The sequence below is a fragment of the Lepidochelys kempii genome, chromosome 1 (assembly GCF_965140285.1).
Source record: "Lepidochelys kempii isolate rLepKem1 chromosome 1, rLepKem1.hap1, whole genome shotgun sequence".
Classification (NCBI taxonomy): Eukaryota; Metazoa; Chordata; order Testudines; family Cheloniidae; genus Lepidochelys; species Lepidochelys kempii.
The window spans coordinates 46585301-46609395 of NC_136380.1; the positions used below are offsets into that span (position 1 = coordinate 46585301).

At 41.9% G+C, this 24095-nt stretch overlaps 1 protein-coding gene across 2 annotated transcripts in view; it reads right to left on the bottom strand.

Moving 5' to 3' along the window:
- Positions 1-3570: 3570 nt before the first annotated feature.
- Positions 3571-24095, bottom strand: part of FLT1 (fms related receptor tyrosine kinase 1) — a 138791-nt gene continuing 118266 nt past the window's right edge. For both annotated transcript variants that reach the window (XM_073340752.2, XM_073340742.2), the window contains 13 exons: positions 23408-23512; positions 20771-20884; positions 20233-20321; positions 19504-19663; positions 19023-19120; positions 18388-18510; positions 17284-17395; positions 13521-13620; positions 12018-12123; positions 11782-11924; positions 10933-11017; positions 9910-10001; positions 3571-5676 (listed from right to left, as the gene is read on the bottom strand). In XM_073340752.2, coding sequence (XP_073196853.1) covers positions 5475-5676; positions 9910-10001; positions 10933-11017; positions 11782-11924; positions 12018-12123; positions 13521-13620; positions 17284-17395; positions 18388-18510; positions 19023-19120; positions 19504-19663; positions 20233-20321; positions 20771-20884; positions 23408-23512 — 1529 coding nt within the window. In that variant the 3' untranslated portion in view covers positions 3571-5474. The remainder of the gene's footprint in view (positions 5677-9909; positions 10002-10932; positions 11018-11781; positions 11925-12017; positions 12124-13520; positions 13621-17283; positions 17396-18387; positions 18511-19022; positions 19121-19503; positions 19664-20232; positions 20322-20770; positions 20885-23407; positions 23513-24095) is intronic.

Consider the following 24095-nt stretch of genomic DNA (forward strand, 5'->3'; position numbering starts at 1 on the left):
TCCAGCATATGTGTATGTGTTTCTCCCCCCCACCTGCCCGCCCTCCCACCCCACCCCCAAAAATAAAAAATATAAAACATCACCTCACTCATCTGCCTGGATTTCTAAAGTTAATTATGGAATTTTGTAGAGTTAGTTTGACAACCTGGCTCAGTGATAGGTAGGGTAGGTGTTTTTCACCCTGAAAGAAATTTTAAATAGTTAAAAATTCTTGAATTGTTTGAAAATAAACTATCAATATTTTATACCATGATTGCTGTCCTTATTTAATAACTAACAGGCAAATGGGGCTAAAACTGCTTTCCTTTCAGGAATGTGTAATAAAAGCTAGAAGACACTAGTGGCTGTCAAACAGAAAAAAGCAGGATTGAAAGGTGCAAAATTTTTCCTCGGTAGCTCTCTGTGTGCTACATAGGGTAGTAAAAATGGCTAAATGCCTCCAACTGAAAAGAATTGTAGACCTTGGTTCATCCCACCTTCCCAGCCTGAATGAAGTGATTGGGTTAGATGTGCTTGCAGAGAGATCTCGCAGCTGCTGATAGACAAAGAGGAAAAGTGAGTTACAGAAGTCCGTTTACCTTTCCTCCACCCCCACTTCTGAATTTTAAGGCAGTTCAAGGTTTCTTTGAGCTCAATGGTCAGGGAACAGCACAAACCCCACACTGTGAATTGCCAGAAACAAACTGAACCCCATTGCCTTTGCTTAAGTGGAGGTATAATAGGCTCTGTGTTGGATGTCTCCCTGGGATGCTGGCCGCCTGCATGTTGCACCCATTAAAATGTGGGTATTTTGAAGGGTAATGTGTAAAGATATTAATAGAGGGCTGTGGTCAGTACAAATTCGAACACAAATCACAGCCTGCCTGGCAAGAGTTCCTTGCCCATTGCTGCTGCTCAGCCACCCAAAAGCAGTGAAGGCTCCAACAAGGTCTCTCAGCTGGAGCTGAGGCATGGGAAGTGGCCAGCTCCCAGATGGGCAGTCGTTAACTTCTTCAGTGTCTGCCACTTACTCCACCTACTGCTCCCCACAAACTCTCTTCGGTGCTATTAGTTCAGTCTTGGCTACGCTGAGCTTCAGTTGACTAGCTTTCATCCCCCAATCTCTGGCATAGGTTGGAAAAGGGGACGAAGTGTCCCTGCCCTTCAGAGCCAATTAAAAGGCTGTAGAGTTGTTCGCTGTACAATAGCAGTACTGCAGCCTGACCCATCCCTCTGTCTCCTCTTGCCACTTCATATGCAGGTTGAACAGCCGAGGTAATAAAAATAAAATCCCAGGTGAGAACTCCCAGGGCAGAAAAATTGCTCAGTGCTCTTCTTTGATCCACTCCCTCAGAAGAACAGAGCTACTCAGCTGTAATCCCTATTCTGGCAAGGATCCACCACTGTGCCACCACCCCTTCAGGTGACAAAGAGGGCTGGTGGGTCTAAAATAATAAACATGAGCCCTGGATATTCATTCATTCATTCATTCATCACTAGGAAGTCATGGACCAGTACTTTCTACTCCAGCTACTCCTGAAAATGGTCAAAAGTTTAGAAAATTCCAAAGCTGCTTCATCACAGCCTCATTTTTTTCCTATAAATGGGGGGATTAGAGAGCAAGGCAGTAATTGGCAAGAGTGACCAGCCCCTGATCAGGGGATTTAATAATTTGAGGGATTCTTGCACCCTACCCAGTAATATCATCTACCCCTTGTAGGCTCATGTTTTATTGTCCAAGAGAGCCATCATGCCAGTTTATAACCCAAACCTCCATCACAATCAGTTCTCTTCCTGGCTATCAGCCAGCGAGTAAGACCTTGCTTTTGTCCTTCTCTATTCCTTATAGGAATATGGTGCCTCATTAGCTATCCATCTGGCCCACATCTGAGCAGTCATTTCCAGAACATAGTCCTCAAGTGCTGAGACTCTCCGTACCAAGGAACGCTCCATTGGGCAGGTAACCTGAATTTACTGGACGCTCTGGGGCAGGTATAATGATCAGCACTTTGGATATGCGCTTATGTGGCCTCTATTGGAGTATTGTATCCATTTTGAGCACCGCACTTTAAAATTGGGTCAAATGGGAGAGAGCCCAACAGAGAGCAACAAAAATGATAAAAGGTTTTAGAAAAACCTGTTAAAAAACTGAGCCTCTTTAATCTTGAGACGAGAAGCTGAGAGGGGCTGGGATCGTCTTCAACCAGCAAGGGTGGTTATAAAGAAGATGCTGGTCAATTGTTCATCATGTCCACTGAAGGTGGGACAAGAAGAAATGGGCTTAAGCTGCAGCAAGGGAGATTTAAGTTAGATGTTAGGAAAAAATTGCTAACTATACAGCCTGGAATAGGTTACCAAAGGAGAGTGTGAAATCCCCCTCATTGTTTAACCTGTTAAAATTTTCCAAACACCTTTCAGGGATAATCTAGGTGGATTTGGCCCTGCCTCAGCGTGGGGGGATAAAGTGGATGGCTTCATATTCCCTCCCAGCCCTACATGTCTATGATTCTATGCTATGGCAGAGAAGAAAGTCACTGTTCCTTCCATTCCCCTCATGATGACATTAGAACACCTCATGTCTCATCACTTTCAGAATATGGTTTTTGCACCAGCCCCATAGCTGCCTTTCTTCCAGTTTTATTGTGGTAGATCATCTAGATACATACAAAGGTGACAAACAGTGCAAGTAAAGGTGGTATTTAGGAACCACCATATCTACAGCTGAAGACCAAAGTTTGTAGAGGCCAGCCAGGATACTGAATGGGTGACCCCACTAGCTAAAAGTACCCCTCCCCACAGCAGCTTGGGTCCAACGGTCTCTAAGTTTTAAGAAGTACAAGACCTAATATCAAACTCAATAATAATCTCCCAGCATGAAGTATTAAAATGGAGTCAGGTGGGCTTGAGTGTGAAGCATCAATTCCTGTACAATGCATGTGAGGTTCATACTGTGTGGAGGGTGTCATTTAGTCAGGAAGTCGTATTCAGGTCTTTCATATTCTTGTAGAAAGGAATTTGAGGCAGGCAATGCATGGATTGTGCACATAGACACCACACTACTGGGGATGTTAGCTGAGCATTAACCTGAAACTTGTATCAGAGAGGAATGATGCTATGAAGAGCAGCCATCATCACTGTCCCCTTCCCTTCCCACAGATGCAAGGAGATTCAACAGGTTTGTGGGAGAGGAGGAAAAAGGAGAGAGCTTGCCATCCTTGTATGAGCACAGAGCTCCACTGGGCCTCTAGGTATGGGCAATCCATCAGGTTCAATGTATTCAATGAATTTCACTTTATTTACACAAAACATTAGGAACACTGCAAGTGTCCATCACCCCTCCCCATCCACTTTTTGCCTTACAAGACTGTGAACTCTTACAGGCAGTCACTGTCTTCCCATGTGACCACTCAGCTGTGAGCAAATCTGGGCGAGCAAAACTATCTCCACCGAGATGTCTGAATTGTGCCTAATAGTAAGAGATGTCTTTTCCAGAAGCTTTGACCCATGTATTTAGTTAATTAACCAAGCAAAATTCAGAACTTGTTTATTATGTGAATTTAGCAATTAAAATACATTTGATATAAAAAGATAAGAAATGTAAGATGTAAGTGTGTTATTCACATCCAAAGAAATTTTTAGTAAAGTTCATATAAAAGTAATCTTAATATGTTTTCTTAAATATTTATGCACAAAAAGCATATTTATAAATGTACAGTGTGCAACACACTCCTCTAGAGATGCACTATCTGTGAATAATTATTTTGGCTGGATTGAAAGGGGGAAACATTTTGTGGATCACCCATAGGTATGGATCAAGATAAATTCTGCTCCACCAGCAAGAGACCGAGCAAATGGGTCATAGTTAGAATTAATGGTCCCCTCAGTTAAGATGGATGCCAGTTGAAGTGTATCCAGAGCATTCTTCAATAGCCTACTGCAAACAGCTCACTCTAGGGCTCTGTATGTGGCTGCTTTTCCTCAAATTGGCAGAAGGGGATTTTCTACCTCTCCCAACCTTTAATAGGGTAAGCTTTATCCAAGGCCTTTTTTTACATTAATATTGCATACGAAGATGAAGGGGGATAGTGCATCTTTATAGCTTTTAAAACTAAGACTATCTGTTTCTCTTCTCAGTCAATATACCTGGTGTCTGATGCAAATTACCAACAAATTACCAAATTTTGCTGCTGTACACCAATACCGTTAAGTAAATTTGAAAGTCAACTGTGCATGTATAGAAGAGTCACCATAGCCTCCCAAAGGATTATATGGTGAGTTATGTGTTAGGAACCCTTGCAAGGCATCTAATAAACATTTGTTCAGTTTAGTAATATGTAGATCTTACTGGCCATCCTGGCATATTGTTAGTTATGGGACTCAGTCAGCAATCAGTACAATATGTTAGACGGTCCAGTAGGTAGTGTAGACAAAACTTGACTTAAATATCTCTAACTAAAATAATTTCCAGTGCACATTCTTGGGGAGACCAAGCAAATCTTCTTGAAGGTTGCACTTTAACTAGTGCCCCATCAAGCTTGAAAACGCTTCTAATTAATCTGTAATTTTCATTATTTCGGTCCCAGATTTTTCATCTCTATGTATTCTTGACAACTGCATTTTGTGGTGTGTGTAGAAATTCCTGGGCCCAGGGAGGCCTTCAGTTCTCTTATGGTCTAAGAATGGATTAAAACTAAATCCTGATCTACCAGAATGCCATTATTCATCAAGGCATTAATCCTCCCTCAAACTTCTATAAGCAGAAGCTGTATATCCTGACCTCCAGGAAGTGGGCCCTTTCTCCTACTCCCAGTCCCACACAGGTAGACTTGTTTTCTCCCACTTGCTTTCCCCTCACTACTGCACTGGGATCTCTCAGTCCACGGGGCCCAGATTCCAATGGGCCTGCCTTGCAGTGTAACCTTGATGATCGCACCCAGTTTCTTGCCCACTGTTGACTCCCTCAGCATTAAAGGTACTGTACTGCCCTGATCTTTTTGCCTGAGGAGAATGGAACTGTATTCTTGTTTTCAGATCTCACAGCTATTCCTGAATCTGAATTGAGAATGGATTATGTTAAGTGACAGAAGGCCACCCTTGCTGTGGGGCAGGGCATGCTGCTTCCATGAGACTCCAATCCCTTACCAGGGACCAGAAACTGAAGTGGGGGTCTTGTACATGAACATTAGGGAACAGTCATCTAAGGTACAGAGCTCCCATTAACTGTTAGGAGAGCTACAGAGATTCGGTACTTGAGAAAGCTGGGCCCTTAGCACTGGTGCCCTACTTCATTTTAAACGCAGACATCACACTTCGTGCTGTCTGTAGAAAAGCAGGTCATCTGAGTTTAAGTCAATGCCTGGTGGGGGGTGGGCAGAAAGAAAGCTTTTAAGATCACACAAACAGCAGCTGTTTCAAGTAGAAGCTTTTGAACTGACAGTGTTTAGGAAAAGCTGGTTCAGGTTAAAATACGCATCTGAATCTTTGCGCAGAACTTCTTAAACAGGTGGGGGGGAATAAAACCCCAGTGAACTGTAATCAGGAGGAGGAGAACGGCATGCTCTCATTTTTTCCAGCACTATGTTACCGTAAGGAAATCTCCAACTAGCTTCACTGAGGTGGCCACAGCTGGAACTGCAGAAACTCGGCCTGGTCATTCCAGAAAGAATGGATTCCTTGCTCCTGCTGGCAGCTTTCAGACTGTAAAACAGAGCAGTGTCACTTTCAATGCATGGGGCGGGAGGGGATCTAAGATTATTTAGTGAATTGAATGAGACAGCATAGAAGGAAACAGCCCCATTCATTGGTGGTGGCGGCAAGCACAGTGTTGTAGGGATTGACTGGGATTGTGTACACTCAAGGGAATTTGTGCCTCCCAAGTACTTCATCAAAATACATGGGACCAGCTCTGCATTTAGGCCACCATGTAGTCATGGGATAACATTTGATCACTCTTAACTTGGGCTGCATTTCATGTGATACCATTCACAAGAGTGATAAGACACTGAGCCTATCACCGGAGCACTCCAAGGAAGTTAGTGTTTGCCTTATTTTGTGTCCTTACCCTCCAGTTACCTTATTTTAAATGGTCAGGACTCAAAAGGGTTATTTTGAGTCCTAAGAGTAAGTTTCTAAGAAGTCATGCACTTCCCCCTCACAGCTACCATGCTAGATTCCCAGGGAAGAAACCTCCCAGCCATTGGTTAGAGCTTTTAGGAAACTTTTAAATTTGTATTTAGGCAATAAGATCTTTGAAAGAAAAATGAAGCACCAAAACCTCTATATGTAGCACAAGGCATTTCTTATTTGGGGAGCTGAGGGGCAACAGCTCCTGTTGGATTCTACAAATTCTTACATTTTGAGCCATAGGACATATGTTTTCCAAGGGACATGTTCCCAAGGCGCGATGGAACCCCTACTATCTGATGCCCCTAAACTTCTAAAGGAGGTTCTTTTTCTGGCTTTTACACCTTTAAGGGTCAAATTTTAAAGTATTTTCTCCCTACAGGCATAAGGATTATTTACCTTAAAAAAAAAAAAAGAAGAAGAAGAAAGCAAATATTCCAGCATGTCTGTATGATCCAGGGTCTAGGGCATTAGGAAAAGCATCAAATATTACAAGATTTACCATAAAATCATAAGCATTGGTAACTTCTAAGCTATCATACATTTATGAATTGCATTAAACTCCTCAGCTGAAATAGCCCCTGAGGGCTGAAACAAACCCCTGCCAAGACTAAGCTCCCCCAACTAACTACCTTTACTATAAACAATAAAGCCCTAGCTATTTTTATCTGAGGAAAAGGTAGTCAGAAAATTCTGTCTGTTGGTGCTGAGACACCATTTTGAGTCAGGTGAAGAGGGCTAATTGGCCAGAACCTGTTGGGGGTGGGGCTAAGGAACTATAAATCTTCCTTCAGAGATGAGGCATTCACTCCTTTCTGGGAGATTAGTCTAGGGAGGAAGTGTTTGCTTATCCTGAGTAGCTGGGGCTATACTGGGGCTTTTGCCTAGGGAAGGGCCTGTTTTGGTTCTGAGGGACATGCTAGTTTGGGAGGCTTAATTCAGTAAAGGTCTCTGTTATAGCTTTGAGGAACTTATTCCAATTTAGGAGTTTAATACGGCTCAAAGTTTATTTTAGCTTAGAAACTTGCTTTAGGTGAGCTGCTTTCTCTGGCTTGGAATTTTAGCTTGCTCTAGTCTTCAGAGCTAGAGAATTCCAGTTAAATGATTTCAATTAGAAGGTTTCCAACCTCTTAGGAGGGCATTTATAAAGGCATACTTAGTTCTTCTGAAGCTGGTAGTAGAATATTGTGATCTAAATGACCATGTGTCCTTGGAAGTCTTAAATCAAAATAATTAATTTTTCTATATCTCTAGTGGCCTCAATTTTTTCTTTCTGTTACTGCACTTATGAGTCCAAGACCTTCAGCACAATATGACCAGTGCAGTGTGACACTACAGTTTTCCCTTTTGACCTGAGTGGTTAGCCAATATTTGAGGCCTTGCAGAGTTGTGATGGAACTGATGATGGAATCAAATATTCCTTTGATGCAATCCTATTTATTTACAAGGACTGTACACAAAGTCCTATTTCCTGAACAAAGTAGGAAACAGCAATCAAACAGCAGGTACTTTCCTTATCTCCAAGTCTTCCCACTCTGATCAGTTCCATCTCCATGGAGCTCTGGCTCGCTGTGCCTTCTCAGGGCCATGCTTTTGACCATTTCTCTTGCTTCTTGCTGTCTGCTGGCTTTCCCTTCATTTTCTGCCTCTCAAGCACACCCTGCAACCAATCCTCTAGCTCCTGTGTTTACCACCAGACCTAAGGAAACCCCTCAGATCACATGGCTTGCCCTGCTCAGGCTTCACCATGTGGCCCAGTGCCTTGAGGAGTAACCTATTGTTTCCAGCTATCACTACATAAAGTGGCATTTAACTGTTCCTTCCATTTAGCTTGAAGGAAAGGGGGTTTAGCACATCCATCAGCTTTAATCAGGTCTGTGATTGTTTATATATTGAAGACCCGCTTGATAGCAGCTACTAACATCTTCCAGCATAACACTGTTACAGATTGCTTTTATCATACGGTTTTGACAGCCTCACCTGTTCTCTGCTAACTAATCTAGCTCCCTTTAGGACTTATTCTCACATTCTCCGAACAGCCACCATTTCTAAAAGTCAATTTGCCACCAAGACATTCTCTTCTCTTCTGCAACTGTAACTTTTTTGCAAAATGACACTGTCCTGAAGAGCAATATGTAGCCTTGCACCAATCATAGTCTTAGAAACAAGAGCTTTATGCCATTAAAGAAGGGAGATTTCTAGGCTTCACAGAGACAAGTAGCACTTGCTGCTAGCCCTGGAATGTCACAAGATATCAGACTTTAAAAATGGCATGTTTGTTTAAAGAAAAGCTATTTTAGGTCATTTTTAGAGCCATTTTGTTCTACTGAGCCTTGCACAGTCCATATGTATTGTTATACATGGCTTTTCAATTGAAAGGATACAAGAAATCATCTCAAAATGAGTGCCTTAAATTTTTCTTTAAAAATCTGTAACACGTGTCCATGGGCAGAACATATGAGGGATTGATTCAGTTATTAAGATTTTATGGCCACTTTATTAGAATGACCTGCATAGCCCTTGGCTTTAGCACTCGTAAGTGATTCTTCCATTTCAAATTCTTGCCAATAGAACCTTTCCACTACATCATCAGTATTCTGTGTGTATGTAGACCCGCACGCTCAGCTAAAGTAATATAGCTAATCACTGAAATTTTCCTATAAGTAAATCATTTTAGATCTTGACCAAGAACTTTATCATCTGTGGCTGCTCAGATCCCCCATACCATACGCCACAGTCGTCAGTCAGTGTGACCAATCCAGCACAATCAAGATGGCATGATGGCTGTAACTTATTGTCAGAACAAAATGAATGATCACTCGGGTCAGCACAGCCTCCATACTGTGAACTTGCCTTAACCTGGGAATTGAAACCAGTCTGAGACTTTCAGTCTTATAACCGCCCTGGAACTGAGGAACCCCTACCCGTAACTGAGAAAATAAACATTCCTCGTCTAGAACTAGGTCATGTTAGTACAGTACATTTAATAGACAGCCCTTGTTCCCCTCTCAGGCAGCTGTCAGGAATTAGGCAGAGGAAGGTGGCCAATATATTAAAGTGCTTAAAAGCAGGAAGAGAAATGAGGCCCTCACATCCATCTATTGTAAAGTTGCCACTTGAGCATCCTGAGCCTATGGCTCTTAAATGGGTTATGCTTAGCTGATTCATGTAAGAGAAGGGCAAAAACAAGCATTGTTAGATGAATATCTGCTGGGTGCATTTGGTGCCTGCTGAGAACTTCTAGGACCAACAGCAAGTCATTGTCAGCAAAAGGCCATCATCTTTGGAATTTGTTTCCTGCAGCCATCCACCACTGTCCGGGATTAGTGACCTGGGTCACCTGGTCCCTCAGGTGTAGAACTAGCACATGAGGGCAGTGCAAATATATCTAGGTAACTTTTTTCAGAGTAACAGCCGTGTTAGTCTGTATTCGCAAAAAGAAAAGGAGGACTTGTGGCACCTTAGAGACTAACCAATTTATTAGAGCATGAGCTTTCGTGAGCTGTAGCTCACGAAAGCTTATGCTCTAATAAATTGGTTAGTCTCTAAGGTGCCACAAGTCCTCCTTTTCTTTTTAGGTAACTTTTGTAATTTGTTTGATTTTCATTTACTGCCAGATTCCTGGATGATCCGGTCCCCGGTACTGAATAAATAAACCAGTCACACAGCATGATCACCAATAAAATGATTTACAGAGTGTCAGACTGTTCTGTCAAGTGTGATTCAGCACAAAAATATGCAAGACTCTCTTTGATTTTGTGTGTGTGTGTGTGTGTGAAGGACAAGAAAGAGGCATGAAACACAGACCCCAAAAGCGTTTGCTTTTGTTTGCTCTCTGTCCAAGTAAAGCGTTTCAGTTCTTCTGAAGCCAGCACCATCCCACTGTCTGCCTGATAATCCTGAAAAAGATTAAAACCCTATTAGGCATATAATGAAAACAAGTTATTTTTAAAAGAATCACATTCTTTTTGGGTCAAATTTTCAAAAGCAACTTAGGTGCTGATTTTCCATGAGACCTGGGCTTCTGAGTGCCTATTTTACTTTTGAAAATGGGTACCCATTGTGTGGCTATAATGAACACATGAAACTAACACGGCTGCAACATTTTAAACAAAAACACCTATGAAGTGTCCAGCTCTGTTTCTATAATAGCAATCCAACATGGTGTGTTGGGTTAGCCACCCCTGTGATCAGCCCATGGGACAGCAGCAGTAGGAATGCGGGAACTGATATGGCAAACCTGAGTGTGGAGCTGAACCTCAGTCCATCCCCTAAACATTTCAGAGGTTTGGTTTGATTCAAATAAGTACCCTTCCTGCACCCTGCTCCCATCTCTCATCTCCCTCTCTACAACTCCACAAGGCCTAATAATTTAGGGAGGGGGAGGCAAATTTTGCCTCATAGAGGGACTCATTGCCAGCTCACTAGGTTCCTAGCAAGCTTGCCTAAAATGGAGTAGAATTCAGTTGCTCTCTTCTTTACTGATACAGAAGTGCAACCACAAAACTGGAAATCCCACTCTGCATGCTCAGGCTGCTCAGATGAAGATGGGTCACAGGGCACCAGATTCTCTAGTCTCTGTTGACTACACCTTCATATCAAAGGAGAAGGTGGTGGCAGACCATGTGATGGAAATGTGTGGTCCATACTGGCCAACTCTTGATGCTCTTCATTTTGCTTTCTTCAGCTCTTCACCTACAATATTGTTTATAAACAACCTAACTTCTAAGAGCAGATAATGCTTCACTGCACAGACACACAGACAAACTAAATGTAAATATATGAATAAAGAACAAATTGTCCACTGTACTTGGGCTGAGTATCACTTACATCAAATACAAAGATATCCTTGGATGAAAGCTCTTCAAAGGTATTTACCCTCTGGGGTGGCTTCATTTTGAAGGTGTTTATGTATCTATTCAACAAACAAGCAGAAGACAGATATCATCAAGAAGTTTTTTCTAGGAAACCTCAGCAGCTATGCAATAAAATGAGTTTTGCATAAAAAGCATAAATAGGGACTGTTCTTTCATTTTAATATTTTAAAATGTATTAACTTGTTTGACTGCTAAATGGTTTACATACAAAACCCATTCTATGTAAACCTTCATTAACTTGTGATTCAGTGGCCATGTGGGAAGGCTTCCCCTTTTCCCTCTTCACCAGGTCTTTTATCATCTCTCCCCTCCCCCCAGTCTACCAGTAGATACTTCTCTGCATGACCTTGCCCATATGTCACTCCTTTAGCTTTGAAGATGTAGTACCGAGCTCAGAAGCCTGAGTAGCCTCTGCTGGGCCTCATCCACAACTGACAATGTGTGGGTTATCTCCCCCAGAATGCACTGCACACAGCAGAGCAGGTAGAATTTCAAATCAGTGGCAGGTGGGGATGGGAAGGAATGTAGTGGGGGCAGCTATTGGAGGGTTATACAGAGGTAGTGCGAGATTCATGGAGAGGCAGGGAAGGACCAGGTGCCATTTTGGAATCCACGGAGGAAGAGAGAAATTAGGGGTGATCTTTTTTTAAAAAAAGTAAAGTTTTGGGTCAGATGATGGACAGGACAGAAAGTTCAGGGTGGTTTTTAATGGTTTTCTCATCCTAATCCAAACCATGCCTGAGGAGAAATTTCCTCTGCATAGTTAATATAAAGAAAAACCTCTTGGTATTTTTTCTCTTACCCAACATTTTCAGTGGTTTCACAGTTTGATTTTGGAACTGAAATATCTTCACTCAAATGAGAGTTGACTGAGGTGGGACTTGAGTGTGCAAATCTGCTATCTGCTGTAAAGATAGTATTCAAAGGGATATAGTCTTTGCCATCCTAAAAACCCAAAAATATATTTAATACAATAAAGACAGTCCAGGGTATAGCTAGTATATATACAGTAATATGTTGATGCATTTAGTTCTGTACCTGTTGCACATTTGCTTGAAGCAGGTCCCCTAACCTTTCCACCAGTTCAGAAAATCTCGGTCTTTCATTGGGGTTCCCATGCCAACAGTCTAACATGATTTGATAGCTGGGAAAATAAAAACAAAATGAGCACATTTTGTGGTAACACACGATATGTTCCTCACTGGGGCATATCAAACAGGTTTTTTATGGTAGTGTCATGTCACTGGATTTAATTATTGTTCTTCATAATGCTTTAATCTGGAAAAGCCAGAAGGATTTCTGCATTTTAACAAGGAAGATGTCCGGCATTACCAGGGACTGTTATTGAAAAGAAAAGAGCCAATCTTCAGAAACAGACTCCTCCTTGGGGGCACTGACGGGTCTTGAAAAGCAACCCGAGAAGGTTGCAATCAGAGGATAACTTAACCAACAGCTCCTAAAAGATATTTTTTTATTCCTAGCACAGCTTTAAACCATGGTATAGAGCATTTATTATCTGGTAATGGAAGGCACCGTAAGATGACTCATATGAATGTCTCACTTCCTTGTATTGGTCAAGTCTAGTTTTCCTTCCTGCAATAAAATATTTGAAACAACAAAAAAGTTCTTAAGTGTCAGTAGGATAATAAAATTAGCCAGTAGGTTACACTTCCAGAGAGGATTAAGTCTAGTGTGTATCCTTTTACTCCACCTTCTGCCATTTTTTGTAAGTGTTGCTATTTAGAGTCCTGTTGATGATCTCAGGACGTGGGTTGCGGACAAGGCACCATAAAAACCTTCAGTCTATTTCCTTTTGCAGAGGGAGGCCCAAATGACAGATGTGCAGAATGAAAGTGGATTCTGATTTCTGTGATTCATTCAGAACTGACATGATTAAAGTTTTTTGAGCTTTTTTTTAAAAAAGGCTGAGTATGGTGTGACTTGTATCCGATGAATGAATAATACAAGTGCAGAGCATTTGTTTAAAGATTACATAGGCCAAATGCTCTGATAGGACTTTATTGTCTAAATGTCAATTGTATCTGTTAAAAGCACTTCTCATCTTTACCTGAGATGAAATCAGGGCTCCAAAAGGCTCAGGTGATTAGTAACAGTGTATGGAGCCTTTCATCTTTAGGTCATCTAGCCAGGGAGGCAGAGACTGAAAGTTGTTATCACTTGATGACCAATTTGGTGGTCTATGTAAAATGAGTCATCACTTTTAGTCCAATTCCTAATGAATTGTCTGCACAGTTGGCAGAACGGTTGAAAACCGCAGAGAGGCCAAGGACTAAAAAGGCCTGGATACCCTTTCACCTTCCCTTACTGTTAGAGGTGGTCTCCAGAAAAGGGTTGAGTCCACAGCAGCTGAATAGCTGGGGGGATGCTTGAACTGTTACTGCCCAAGTTAATAAAATGATAATACTTGGCACTTGTATGGTGCTTCTCAAGTAGATGTGTTAATAATTATCAAACTTGGATGGATATAAAGTGGATATCCATGGATTTGCATGGCTCCGCATATAGGAAAAGTAAACTCACATTTCTGATGTTGCATATTCTGGGGCCCGCATCCTTGTGCCTTCTTTTAATCTGCTGCAGAAGTCCTCATCTATTTGCACCCCTGGGTAAGGAGAAGCACCTAAAGGTAACAGTATACAAATCAGTACTTGGACCAAGGTAGGTTGAGTAATTGTCTATACATGTATAGTTCTAGTGTTATACCACTGAACACATAGTCAGGGGCCCTGATCCTGTAAGGCACCAGCGCCTTCAACTTCCATGGATGCCAACCCACATTAAAGGCATTTAGGCCCAGATCCTCAAAGGTATTTTAGACTCTTCACTGCCATTGAAATCCCTTTTCCAAGCTGTTGACACCAATGGAATTGACAAGGCTAAATATCTTTGAGGCTCTGGGTGTAAACATCTTGCAGGATCAGGTCCATGAGTATTAGCAGCACTTGGCTGGATTTAAAGGAAATGAGCAATTCAGTTTTAAAATAGATACCCAATAAAAGGAAATGTGATTTATCTTTTCTTCATACCTAAGAATGGTTAGATTCCTCAATACACACAAATACTGCCCTAAAAATTCTAACAGACACAGTCTCACCAACTCCAACTGTTCACACAGCATAAGTCATGCCTAAAAAATCATGACATTGGTTTATCAATTGTGATTTTTTTCCTAAAATCATAGCAACATTTGTGTTCTTTGCTTTCTGAGAGCATTTAGGGTACACTCGGGTCATTCAAGCTTTTCTCCACGACCAAGAAGACTTTGAAACTTAGTTTAAAAAAATGAAAGCCGAGGTTTTCAAATAATTACTTGAGACCAGGAGCTGGGGCTTTGAAAGAAACACCAAACATTGCCATAAAACCACCAGAGTCAGCAGCACTGCCAACAACGTGTATTCAAACTAGTCAATGATTGCATGAGGGACAGCCTGGGACTGTTTCCTCTACTGTTGTGTCAGTCTCTCTGTTGGACCCAGTTAAGATTCTTCTCTTCTGAATGTCATTGTTTCCCTTTCAGTATTGATTCTATAGCCTGCAGTTTTCACTTAAAAAAAATTGCCCTGCACTTGTTTTTATTTCAAATTCTGTGCTCTAGTTTGTTCCACAGTGTCTGTTTCAATGTTTATTCGTCTGTGCCGGCCAGTGATGAGTGTAAGTAGGAAGCAGCTGTGAACGGTGAAGTGCTGGCATTGTGTTGCTGAAGGATAATTGTGGCTGGTAGATTTTTCAAAGAGTGGAAATAGAAGGTGTCATTTTAAGCACATCTCAACACAGCGAAATTAAAGAGGTTCTGTTTATTGGGGCATTTTTGGTTTTGACTAGGTTTTTATTTGCTCTCAAAGGAAAAGTTGAAACCAATTAGGGGATTCTAACTCATATAGAGCCAAATCCTAGACTCAGTGAAGTCAATTACACACTCCCAATGACTTCAGTAGGATCAGGGTTATGTCCTACAGGAATATTATGTCCATAGCAAAGGCTCAGCGCTGCAGAGGTCACTTGCATGCAGTCTCAGAATTCAGCGTAACCATTCTCTTGGAGAAAAGGCTACAAGACTGGGCCCTAAGAGCTACACTGAGGGTCAAATCCTGCTTGCCTTATACGCACAGACCCAGAGGTATTTACATATTAAAATGAAATGTTCAAACATTGATCCTGTCAAGCCCTCCGTCTGGGAGTCTGTGTTCCCCTTTCAAACAAAGCACCTGAAACTAGTCAGGCTGTGTTCACCTCAGTGGATCAACTATCAATAGATCTTATAGGGCATGTCTTCGCAGTGACCGACAGTGAGTCTCGGAGCCCAGCTCACCGGACTTGGCTTTGCAGGGCTTGGGTTACGGCACAACAAATAGCTGGGGAGACATTGTGGGTTTGGTCTGGAACTCAGGATCTGAAGCCTAGGGAGTGGGAGTGGGCTCCAGACCAAGCCACAATGTCTGCACAGCTATTTTTAGGCTGGTAGCTGGAATCTTGTGAGCCCAAGTCTGTAGACCCAGGTTCTAAGACTCGCTGCCACTCATGCCATAGACATACCTATAGGGGAATTCTGAGCCATGGTCTTGGAGGGTAAATAAAGGAGAAACTGTTCAAATACTTCGGTTATCTAGTTGTAATTTGTAACAGTACTCTAGCTGAGGCCTAACCAGTGCTGGGTAGAGGGGTACTATCAGCTGCCATGACTTGCATGCTATGCCGCTGTTAATGCAACCCAAAACTGCATTTGCTTTTTTTGCAACAGCATCGCATTGGACACTCATGTTGAGGTTGTGATCTACCACAACTCCCAGATCCTTCTCAGCAGTGCTGCTGCCCTCCAGTTATCTCCCATTCTGTGTTTGTGCATTTGTTTTTTCTTCCCTAAGAGTAGCACCTTGCCTTTGTTTTTGTTGAATTTCATTTTGTTGTCTATAGCTCAGTTCTCTAATTTACCAAGATCCCTCTGAATTTTAGCTGTATCCTCAAAGTGTTTGCAACCCCCCTTGCTTTGTGTCATCTGCAAATTTGACTCTGTGCTCTCTATTCCTACATTCAGGTCATTAATACAGATGTTAAAGAACACTGGACCCAGAAGAGAACTCTGTGGAACCCCACTTGAGACCTCCTTCCAATCTGACATGTCCATTAATAGTTACTCTGTTTTGTGGTTCTTTAACCAATTATGAATCCACCTAATGGTAGTTCTACTGAGCCCATATTTCTCCAACCTGCTTATGCGAATGTAATGTGGGACTATGTCAAAAGCCTTCCTGAAGTCCAGGTATGTCATGTCCACTGCATTCCCCCTATCTACCAAACTAGTTACCTTGTCAAAGAAGGAAATCAAGCTGGTTTGGCATGATTTGTTCTTGGTAAATCCATGCTGGCTGCTAGTGATCACTCCTTCATCCTCCAGGTATTTGCAAATTGAATGTTTTATACATTGCTCTAGTAGCTTCCCAGGTATCAAAGTCAGGCTGACTGGTCTATACTTCCCCGGCTCCTCCATTTCCCCCTTTTTAAAGATGGGCACTATGTTAGCCCTTCTCCAGTCTTCCATGAGTTTGCAAATATTATTGCCAGTGGCTCTGAGATTTCTTCAAGTTAATTCCTTCACCACCCTGGGGTGAATTGCATCAGGCCCTGCTGACTTCTATTCACTCAAATTGGCCAGAAGATCTCTGACATGTTCTTTACTTATCCTGTTCTGCATCTCTTCCCCTTCATTGTCTATGATAACTTCACTTGTCATCCAGTCACATGTTATTTTTTGTGTGAAGACTGAAGCAAAGTAGGCATTGAGCAGCTGCAACTTCTTATCACCTTCCATTACCAGTTCACCTTCTCTACTGAGGAGCAGACCCATACTATTCCTGATCCTTCTTTGTGGCCTGACATTTGTAGAGCCCCTTCATGTTGTCTCTAACATTCCTTGCCAGTTGCAATTCATTCCTTGCCTGGGCTTTCCTGATTTTGTTCCTACACACTTGTACTATTCCCATGAATGCTTTCTTAGTGACATGCCCCTCCTTCCATTTCCTGTATGTATCACTTTGGGGTTTTAGATAGCTAAAATACTCCTTGTGCAGCTATCTTGGCCACCTATGGCTATTCATTGGTCTCATGTGGTTCTTCATGAAATCGAACAAACAGCTACACACACAACATAGATTATATGTACCTAGGATCAAAGGACTGAGCCGAAGTCAGCTGAAGTCAGTGGGCATTCTTCCACTGATTTAAATGGGCTATGGATTAGACCCTAACTGTTAATTCTCTGATTTCCATAATATACATTTAAACCTACCCAAGGAAAATATTTCCCACAGCAATACCCCATAAGACCACACATCACTTTTTGTATTGTAGATCTTATCAAATATAGATTCTGGAGCCATCCACTTGAGGGGAAGTCGTGCCTGTAACAAAATGGACAAGCCAGATAATTTTCAGTGGATACAAAATTCAACCAGAGATGATATAAAAATATGTATCATGTGAATAGTTATCATTGGAGCAGGATTTTATTGTATTGTTTTACAGACACCAAGAATACAATAAGTACTCAATCAACCAGAACATTTTTTTCTCTATTTTGCCGGGTAATTTTTTTTTTCTATTTAAAATTAAATGAATTTTCCATCTACTCTATGTGGTGTAAAAAATGTAAACTGAGAAGCCTATTACATTTTAATAGGGAGACATTTTCAGTTATTCAAACAATAATTCTTGGTGCCCATTTAGTACTCTAAGTCTTTAAAGCAATTTATAAACATTAACTCCTGGAAGGTAGGTAAGATAAGTCTTGATTCTGTCAAGAGAACCACATGGGTGGATCTCAGAACCCACACCAAGTTCCATTCACTTCAATATGCACAGGCGCAGTTTGCCTGCACAGGTTTCACTGGGAGCAAGCCTCCCAGCCCAGGAGACAAACTCATGCTAGCTCAGCCTGATTTTACAGGTGGGAGGCCAAACTTACTCCTGGTGCAACTCCATCAACTTCAGTGCAGTTATGTTAAATCTACCCCAATGTCACTAAGAGCGGAACTTGGCCCTGTGCATGTACACTCAGGGACACGGACCCCTTTTGGCATAAATGAATGCTTTCAAGGAAGCAGCTCACTTTGACTGGCTTACTTGGCCAGGCTAGCCAAGAAACAAATGCCAACATGTAAACTATTAAAAGACCAGAGCTGTGAAACGGTCAGCATTTCCGAGCATTGTTTTTAAGGATGCAAATGGTCACTGTATATACAACACATCTGGATTGCTCATCTTCACATAGAATCTATGATAGCTTTCAGACCCCTTTAAGTGCAGGGAATATAAACATTTACAGACCATTTTAATGAAAGTTTAAAATGATATGTTATGAACAACTGGACAAACAAACCGAATGTTGACTTACATCTCCTTTTCTCACATAATCGGGATTCTTATAAATATCTCTTGCAAGGCCAAAATCACAGATCTTCACTACATTGTTCTCAGATAAAAGGACATTTCTGGCTGCCAGATCACGATGAATACACTATAATAAAACAGTTGAACAATCAAACTGCATTTCTTTAATCCTACCCACAAATTTCCTGAATCTTTCCGTTTCCTTTTTTAAAAAATATTATTATTCGAAAGATCAAATTAATATTTTCTTAAGGAAGTTGACAAAAGTTTATATGAAGTTACTGTAAACAATGGGCAGTTCTTCACAAACAAACATTTTTCCAGACCAAAAAGTCATGAGCCTTTAATCTGTTACCTATTACGAAGGTAGGCATTAAACAGGTTTGTGCTCCATGGTTAATATAGCTTGAAAAAAAATTCTCTGAATGAATCAGCTTCAACCACAGTCTTCCACCTTAATCCTGTGTTTATAGTATGAAGACTTGAATAAACACATGCTTATATTTAGAACATCAAGAGAGAAGCCACCCTTCCTTTGGGAGTTCTGCCAAGGAAAGGTGTCACTAAAATATAGACATCATTTCACCTCTCCTAAGTCTGATTCTGCTGGAGAGGAATACCCAAAAGGGTAACACTGACCTTTCTGGATGACAAGAACTCCATGCCTCTAGCCACCTGAAAACTGTAAGAAATCAGATCTTCCATAGTGAGGGGCCATTTGTAAAAGTCATCAGAATCTGGAAGCAATTTAACACATACTAAGTTAATAAGGTATTTTTCCTAACTGCCGCTGTTACTTTGTAAGTTCACTCTTAGTCTTAGTGCTTGGACATCCAACCACTGTCACCAACAACAAAAATAGTATTTGCTTTATACTCTGTTACTCCAGTGTTTTTCCCAAAGATAAAGAGAGTCAAGAAGAAACAGTCACACGTTTTCCTGTCAGATTTAGTAACCCAGTAAATAATCTTTTTTTAAAAACTTCTAGCTTCTGGACATGATGCTGTGAGCATCTCCCACGGATGTTTAGGGTGATAAATGAAGAAAAATTTTCAGAGATGCAGAGCACATTGTAAAAATATCACGGACTGTGTAGGAACAGGAAGGAATTAATACCTACCCTCCTCTTCCTCCTCCACATCACTCAGACTTTTATCTTCCTGAAATCCGGAGCTTGCTAAGCTCTCGCTGCTGGTGACACTAGCCAGTCTTTGTTTTTTACCTTCCACCAGCTCAATATCTTTTTTCTCTTTCATCGGTTCTACTTGCAACAACGCATCCTTTAAACAGAGGGAGCAAGAGATACTGTGTCAAAGTTGTAGAAGCTGGATGAATGAAATCAGTTCAGCCAATGAAACGGTCTCATCTGTGATCTGTTACTAAAATCTTCCTCTTCCCTCTATGGGCGTGATGCTCACATAGGCAAGCACAGTCTCAAGAATGGCTGGTATTGGTTTACTCATGTAATTAAGTAAGTGTCCACCAACACAAATAAGGTTGGCACTATTGGCCCCCATGGTTGTGACAAAGAAAGAATCCACTAAACCAAGTGAAACCAGCAGATTCCACTGCAGGGAGTGTGCTGTGTAGGCACAAGGGATCCACAATCTTTTATTCTTGATGTTCCTATTCTTCATGAATTACAAAAAGTAGTTTTAAACCTTTGAAAGCTTTCCTAGCCTCATCTCTTGCGTGTTCCTGACAGCACTGGGATCAGGGGGTCGTGCTGCTTCTCCTATGCTTCTGTTCCATAAACCAAAGCTCTAAACCCGCCCATCGCTCAGCATGAATGATCTTGCTAGCAGAGAGGGAGGACACCCATTGAAACACAAAGCATCTGCTTCTTTACCTTGTTGGGGAAGAAAAAATTCCTTTTGCTTTTCAGGTAGTTTGATAAGTTTCCATATTTGCAGTATTCAACAATCACCATCAGAGGCCCTGAGCAGAAGTCAAAAACATTTTCAGTGGCATAAAATAAGATATAAGAAATAAGTTCTGAGGAACAGCGAAAATCTCTCCTGCACCCAACTAGCCCTAGCTCCCAGCATAACAATTATCAATACATTTTAATGGAGAGGACTCCATGCCTGAAGGACTCCAGATACCTTCACAAAATAATGGTGCTGAAAATTAGGGATGGGCCAACACAAAACCCTGGATGCTGGAAAAATTTGGGTTCTCATTAAAATTTTGACCAAAAGGAATGTGTAAAAAAGGGGAAGGGGCCCGCAGTTATTAGGGTAAATCCGTGTTTTAGCTGAGGGTGGACACTGACAGAACAAGCCAACAGCTGGCCCTGGGGACGACATTGCAAAACCAACACAGTCAAAAGACTATTATCCAGAGAATATCTCAATCCACGTTTAGCACAGTACAAATTCTTTTACCGCCATTTTTTGTGCAAGCTCCTAGGAGGTTCACAATATTAAGATGATGCCCAATGTGTATCAGGATTTTCAGCTCTGTCATCAGCGCTTTGTATTCACTGGCTGTGGCTCCTTCTGCGAACACAAAATAAAGCCAGTGCATAAAAACAGTTTCATTTTGGGATCTATGCCACCACCTGCCGATTGTCAAGGATTTATACATGAAATAATTGTCATCCCTGGATACACTTCCATGTATTTGTGTTCTCTTTTCTACCCCTTCCTTTCCTAGCGGCCTTTTAATTGCAGTGAGACCCATAAAAGAATTAGTCAGTGCTAACTTCCTCCCAGTGTTATATTTAACAGTGTGTTGGCTCAGCTTTGGTGCCATGTAGGGGTAGGAGGGATGGTCTGGTAGATTGGGCTCAATGGACTTGGGATCAGCACCTGGCTCAAAAACAGACTTCCTGTGTGATCTCGGGCAAATCATTTAATTCACCTTGTGCCTCAGGTCCCCATTCTGTCAAATGGGGATAGCGCTGCCTTCCATCACAGTTGTGATGAGGATAACATCCATGAGCATGAGGTGCTCAGATACTACAGTGATGGGGCCATATAGACAGACAGATATGGGTATGCTACAGATATCTTCTCCCAAATCCCCGACTGGCTTTATGGAGCTGAAAATCAGTGTTTCGCAAGAATCCTAAGTGCTATACCTAAAGCCATGGACTATCCAGCTGACTATTCTTAGATCTTCAAGCACATAAATTCACATGCTGGCCAACCCATTCTGTTATGAAGGGTTAGATTCTGAGCTGGCTGACATAGGCTACCCATCCATTGGGATCAGGTGCACAGGGATAAGGGACTTTGCACAGCTTCTTACTCCCCACCACTACAGGTGGGAGAGGAATGAGTGAAGTCTTGGCTCCAGGCCCCTTCCCAACATGCTGACCAGAACTGCTGAGCTGGCATGGGGCTGACTGGGCAGTAGTTTATTGCTGGTGTAGGCCAGCAGAAACTTACCACACCTCTGGAGCAGTGAGGAACAGGAAGGAATTGTGTTACCCTGACCCACAATTCCTTCCTCCGGGATGCTGCCATGAAGCTCAGCAGCAATGCACTACCCCCTACTAAGGTATTTGACTTAGTAATGCACAACATTTTCATTACAAAATGAGCACCGTACAATATCAATATGGGACACGTTAAATAGATTAAGAACTGGCTAAATGACAGATTTCAAGAAGTGGTTGCCAATGGGGAATAATTGAAATGGGGTGTTTCTAGTGGGGTTCTGCGGGGATCAGTACTTGGCTCAATGCTAGTCAACGTTTTCATCAATGATCTGGAAGTAAAGATAAAATCATAGCTGATCAAATTTGCGGATGGCACGAAGATTGGCAGAGTGGGGAATAATGAGAAGGGCAGGGCACTCAGACTGAGTGACCTGGATTACTTGGTAAGAGGGGCCCATTCAAATAAAATGTGTTTTAATACAGACAAATGCAAGGTTTTGCATCTCGGAACCAGGAATGCAGGCCAGACCTACAGAATTGGTGGACTGTATCCTGGAAAACTGCTTCTGAAAAGGATCTAAAGGTCATAGCGGACAAACAACTCGACATGTGTCCCAGTGCTTTGCTGTGGCAAAAAGGGCTAACACAGTCCTTGGAGGTATAAACAGGGGAGTGAGAGTAGGGAGGTGATTTTTACCTCTATGTGGCATTGGTGAAACTGTGCACTGATCTGGTGTCCACATTTTTAAAATGACACTGAGAAATTGAAGAGGGTGCAGAAAAGGGCCCCAAACATCATTTAAAGGCTGGAGAAAATGCCTGACAGTGAGAGGCTTAAAGAGCTTGCTCTGTCTGGCTTTTCAAAAAGAAGATTGAGAGGCAACTTGATTAGCGGGTAATGACCTTCACGGGGAGCAAATACTAAGTGCTAGTAAATGGAGCTAAAAAAGGCATAACAAAAAGCAATGGCTGTAAGATGAATTAAAAGGAGAAATGAGACACAAATTTCTAACCGGAAGGCTGATTAACCGTTGGAACAAACTATCGAAAGAAGTGGTAGATTCTCTATCTCTCAGTAGGTTCTGTGGCCTGCGATGTGCAGAAGGTCAGACTAGATGATCATGATGGTCGCTTCTGACCTTAAAATCGATGAGTCTGTAATGTTGGGCTTGACGCAGGGGTAACTGGGTGAAATTTAATGGCCTGTGTTATTCAGGAAGTCAGATTAGATGATATGAGGGTCTCTACTGGCCTTAAACTCTATGAAACTATGGGCTGTGTTCTTGGGATACACGGTAGCCCCCAAACCACTCTCCCCTTTCTATTTTTCCTAGTGGGGGCCAGATTTTTAAATGTTCTCAGAAGCAGCAGCAACCAGGTGCGGAGTGCTTCTGAGACCCTGGCCCACAGCACGTGAACTTTCATCAGCACTTTCACTAAGAACCTTGTTTTTCATTTTAGGAGCTCGCCATTTAGCTTGAAAACTCTGATCCAAACTGACACGTGAGCTATACAGCCTTTGTGGGGTTTCAGAATAAACTCTTGCTTTTGAATGACATGCAGAACAAGGCAGGGGAGAGGGAGAAAGGGGAAACCAGTGCAGTATATGTTCCAACACAGCCCTGCAGCAGAATACCTTTCAGCATTTTCACCGCAACTATTCCGCATGGGGGGGAATTTTTAATTCCAAAAGCAGCTGCCTCTACCACTTTTCCAAACGCCCCACATCCAAGTGACTTTCCTGTACAGAAAACAAATTGTGGAAATACACACATGTAAACAAACAAACTTGTGGTCATTGAAACCATTCATACATATTGAATAACAAACCGTGCTCTGCAAATCTTCCTTGGTATATTTTCACAAAAAGATAATGCTCTATGGTCCACTTTTTAATGGGCTCCCACATAGGTGAGCCAGAATGTGGTAAGAAAAGGTGACTCTAAACAAATGGCACTCTTAGAAATATTTGCAGTATTGTTGTAACCATGTTGGTCCCAGATTAGAGAGACAAGGTGGGTGAGGTAATAATTTTTATTGGACCAACTTCTGTTGCTGAGACAAGCTTTCCAGCTTACACAGACCTGATGAAGAGCTCTGTGTCGCTCGAAAGCTTGTCTCTCTCACCAACAGAAGTTGGTCCAATAAAAGATTTTACCGCACCCAGCTTGTCACTCTTGTCAGTGGATGTATGTTCACTTCTGAGCCTCTCTCTGCAGTTTGCTGACAAAACCAAGTTTTGTGCTCATCATTACAGCGCTATTACCCCCGTAGCACGGGCCTGAGCCAATTCCCATTGATCTCACTGGGCTGCGGATCAGGCT